The sequence below is a fragment of the Drosophila obscura genome, unplaced genomic scaffold (genome assembly GCF_018151105.1).
Source record: "Drosophila obscura isolate BZ-5 IFL unplaced genomic scaffold, ASM1815110v1 contig_58, whole genome shotgun sequence".
Taxonomy (NCBI): domain Eukaryota; kingdom Metazoa; phylum Arthropoda; class Insecta; order Diptera; family Drosophilidae; genus Drosophila; species Drosophila obscura.
In genome coordinates, this window is record NW_024542848.1 from 579,650 (window position 1) to 584,291 (window position 4,642).

The window sequence follows — 4,642 nt, forward strand, 5'->3', positions numbered from 1 at the left end:
GCTTGGCATGGCTAAAACGTATAACCAACGTTGTCAGCGGATGCTTGTAGGGAAGAATATACGGATGTTTCTCCGCTTTCGACAGTAATGCGTCTCTCAATCGGCCTCCAAGCCGAATAACATTTTCTTCCTTATCAAAATAAGGATTAAGTGGCAGCAGCGAACTCTCTTTGGTCGCACCTTTCCCGTTCATTAACATGTTCCATTCCTTGGGAAAAGCTTCCAATTGACACCTTCGGACTGCGCACAAGAGTCCTCCGCTTAGCTCGTCTATACTGAGAAAGCCAGCCTTCCGATCAGTCTTGGTAACACGGCAATTCCTTAAGAACCGATTCACATATGATATGACGCGGATTAGGCGTGTAAACGACGAACAGCTCTCCAGTAAGGAGGGACAGGACTCGTCCGTGACAGATACAAAATTACAGTCAACCTTCTTCATTTCGCTGCTCACTACTGTGTCCATTGCATGGTATACTGCTGTGGTTGGCCATTCCGTTTCAGGCGATTGAAGCCATCGCGGCCCATGCCACCACAATTGGCAGGAAGACAACTTCGTCACATTGACTCCACGGCTTAAAAGGTCTGCGGGGTTATCCTCCGAGGCAACGTGTTTCCATTGTTTCCCATCGGTTAGCTCCAAAATCTTGCTGATTCGGTTGGCAACGAACATCTTCCATCTCGTAGCTCCTCCTCGAATCCAGCTCAGAACGATCATTGAGTCCGACCAGAAAACCGTTTTTGAAAAATCAACTGGGATATTTATTTGGTCCTTTAGATATTTGAATATTTTGACAGCCATAACTGCTGCACACAACTCGGCTCGTGGGATTGTAAGCTGTGGCTTTATAGGCGACACCTTACATTTTGCTACCACCAACTCCACATGAAAAGATTCCTCTTCTTTTCGCATCCGCAAATAGGCTGCTGCACCATATGCACTCATGGAGGCGTCACAAAATATGTGCAACTGCGGAATAACGCCTGACATTCCCCAAGCTATATACCGTGGTATATGCACCTTCGACAAATTTGGCAACTCCAGTGTGAATTTCTCCCATTCCCTTTGAATAGATAGCGGAACATGGTCATCCCAATTAAGTTTTGTTTTCCATAAGGTCTGCATAAGACGCCGTCCCACTATTGTTACTGGGCTTAGCCAACCCATCGGATCGAATAGCCTTGCAATCGTGGATAATATATTCCTCTTCGTCGGTGTACCTGTCGGAATATCGAAGTTTAAATGAAATCGGAATTCGTCTTCACTGGGTTTCCAATATAAGCCCAGTGCACGTATCATTTCATCGCCCTGCAAATTTACCGGTCCCATTGTCTCCCGGTGCTCCAGAGGGATTCCGTCTAGCAGCTGTGTGCAATTACTAGCCCATTTACGTAATTCAAACGTTCCACTTTTCATCATCCCGATGACTTGAGTTTGAATATCCTGGGCATCAGCCAGACTATCCGCTCCTGATAAAACATCATCCACATACATTTGACGTCTTAGTACATCTGCAGCCAACGGGTAGTTATGAGCTTCATCCTGGGCCAATTGTTGCATGACCCTTATGGCCAAATATGGAGCACAGCTCGTGCCAAACATCACCGTGCAACATGCGTACTCCTCAATTTGATCGCCTTCATCCGGTTTCCACAGAATCCTTTGGTATTGAGCATCCCTCTCATGGACATTGATGCACCTGTACATCTTTTCGACATCTGCCATGAATGCGTATTTCAACGACCTCCAGTTTATCAACACGCTCGGTAGATCCCGATGCAGTTTTGGCCCGATCGCCAATACTTCATTTAACGCCTTTCCATTGCTCGTTTTCATTGACCCATCAAATACAACACGCACCTTTGTTGTTGTCGAGGATTCCTTAATCACTGGATGGTGGGGTAAATAGCAATGTGTGGCTCCCCCTTGGCCATCAATACACCTTGATCTTCAACGTCGCTCCACTGGGAGGAAGCCCTCTTCATTTGGCCTAGTTCCAAATATTCACGGATCGTTTGGGAATATATTTCCTTCAACTTGGCATCCTTCCGTAAACGTTTGTCCAGGTGGCACAACCTTTTTAGAGCTGGCCGGTACGACGCTCCAATCACTGCGCTAGGGTCCAATGTCGATAACAATGGGAGCCGCACTACATATTTCCCATACGACAACCTTTTGTATGTTTCTAGAAAATGTTCCTCACACCATTGTTCTTCATTCGATAATCCTCCAGATTCTTGCTCATACTGCTCAAGCTCCCAAAACCGTCGGAGCAACCCTTCCAATTCCGCAGATGAATCATCCTGGACCACCTGAACCGTATGTACCAATGCGTTAGTTGCATAATCCCGGACCTTCCCTGAGATAATGAACCCTAAACGGGTGTTCTGCGCGATAGGCGTGCCTGCAGGTCCACGATGTATCTCGCTCAACATCAATTCATCATATATGTCACTACCTAGCAAAATATCCACTCCTTGGGGTACAAAATAATTGGGATCTGCTAAACATAGATGTTTGAAATGAGTCCATTTTTCCATCGATATCCGACGATCCGGCATCCTCTTACTAACCTTCGGCAAAACATACGCTGTGACATTGTACTTCACTTGCGGTTCAAACCGTGATCCGATTTTCAACAGAACTGAAGAGGATGCTTCCGTAATCCGCGCATTGGATAACCCGTTTACCTTTAAATGTGTCTTTTGTCGACACAATCCTAGTCTTTGCGCTACGTTTTCCGATACAAACGAAGCTTGCGATCCTTGGTCTAAGAATGCCCTAAATTGCAACGGGAAGCCTTCTGATGACTCAATGGTGACCAACGCCGTAGGCAGCAGTACCTCATATTTTTGCGTTCCTATAGCGGGCGCACCATTTATGACATTCGACGTGATCTGTTGCACCTGATCCCCAGAATCCCTTACTTGACGCTTCACATGGACAAGAGTGTGGTGTCGGTCTGTGCAAATCGAACAATTGTTTTTTAGCCTGCACCTGCGAGACTGATGGTTGCTTCCCAAACAATTGAAACACAAGCGATACTTCATCACCGATGCCCGCCGGTCTGTTACATTCATGCCTCCAAATACCTTGCAGTCGACTATGGAATGACCTTCAGTTCCACAGACTGCGCATTGATCCACCGATCGGGCAACAAATGAAGATTTAACATCCCTGCGTTTTACGCCGGACCCAGCAGCGCCTTTACTCTCCTTGTTCGATGACAACACTCTGTCAGCTGAGGCTGTCGTGACCATCGTCCTATACTGACCGTCTAGCTGGGTAGACAGCTCCTCGAAAGTTGGTAACTCTTGCGATTGAGCTATCGATTTTTCCCAATCCAATCGTATCTGCGCTGGCAGCTTCTTCGTCATCAGGTATACCAAAATGTGGCTCTGATGGGTGAGATCCACCCCCACCTTCTCCAGCGATTTAATGCATGAACGACAAGTTTGCAAAAACCCTTTTAGCGACACAGGGTCGTCGTTACGGACCATGGGCTGTTGCTCGAGAACCTGCATATAATGCTGAAACAACACTCGCTTATTATCATACAATTTCAACAACATTTGCCAAGCTACACTGTAATTAGATTCTATCAGAGTAAGGTGTTGTATATCCCTTTTCGCTTCATCTGAAAGAGAATCTTTGAGGTAGTGAAATCGATGCAAATCCGTGAGTCTAGGACAATTATGGACCCGAGCTTCAAACATTTCCTTAAATGCCGGCCAATCCACAAATTCTCCACTGAACATGGGTAGTTTCACTCTAGGAAGTTTAACCTCTTCAACACCGGCTAACCCGCTAACACCAGTAGGTTCGGTGGACCCATTTCGCTGCACTTCACCGGATGAGATGAGCGTTGATGCAAGAATCCGACCTCTCGAGATGTTTAATTCCGTTCGAATTTGCGCGACACAATCGATATACGCTTCTTCAAACTGCCCTTCAAGATCCACCTCCAAATAACCCGGCTTCACCAAATCATCCTCCGACCGTATCAGCTTACGATGATTCGCGCGAAATTCCGCATGTACCGTGGTCATAGCTTCCAATCTAGCCTCCATATGCGCTTCAGATTTACTGGTCTCATCATTTTTGAACTTTTCCAACATACGCTTCACCGAGTCTACCAACGCAGCTTGCTCGCAAATTAATTCCACTACACCTTCGGCCATGACTCAACTCTCTATCACACAACAACTCACAAGTGCACTAACCTTGCGTAAATGAACCTTCCACTGTTTAAAGGTGTCCAACGAAGACCAACGGTTTGTTTCCAGCCAGTCCCAAGCAAAGCAGTCCCGGGTTTCGGCACCAAAAATATGTTGGTTTACGGCTGCGCCTTGACGAAGCCCCAATCTGCTGAGATAATGATGCGGCACACAAAGTGGTATTACACCTGTGGCGGCAGTGGACGTTCCTTAGGGGGGCGGATCCGTGGTCCCAGAGAAAGGTTTTACACGCGGATTTAATGATTGCGTAATGATTTATTAGAGGTTAAGTTAAAAAATACAATGTTTGGCACAGAGGGTGCGTTCTGCTTTCCTGGGCTGTCGCTTACAGACTGTATCATCGGCTTGCTGTTCATTGCCGTCGATGTGGTTCTTGAACTTATGTAGTACTTATATGCTAGTC

General features: G+C 46.5%; 1 protein-coding gene across 1 annotated transcript; it reads right to left on the bottom strand.

The window, feature by feature from the left end:
* Positions 1 to 1,956: 1,956 nt before the first annotated feature.
* LOC121404967 lies at positions 1,957 to 3,720 on the bottom strand. Its single transcript, XM_041595399.1, has 2 exons — positions 2,575 to 3,720; positions 1,957 to 2,501 (listed from the first exon to the last, which is right to left on the bottom strand). Exons 1-2 carry the CDS (start codon positions 3,715 to 3,717, stop codon positions 2,460 to 2,462), a joined length of 1,185 nt encoding a protein of 394 aa, XP_041451333.1. The 5' UTR covers positions 3,718 to 3,720; the 3' UTR covers positions 1,957 to 2,459.
* Between the last annotated feature and the right edge of the window lie 922 nt (positions 3,721 to 4,642).

Excerpts from the sequence above, each read along its gene's own strand:
- LOC121404967 (XM_041595399.1), bottom strand. The coding sequence starts at position 3,717 with ATGTTTGAAGCTCGGGTCCATAATTGTCCTAGACTCACGGATTTGCAT. Across the intron at positions 2,502-2,574 it reads CAGCGTATGTTTTGCCGAAG|ATCCCAATTATTTTGTACCC; the intron begins GTTAGTAAGAGG and ends TATGTTTAGCAG.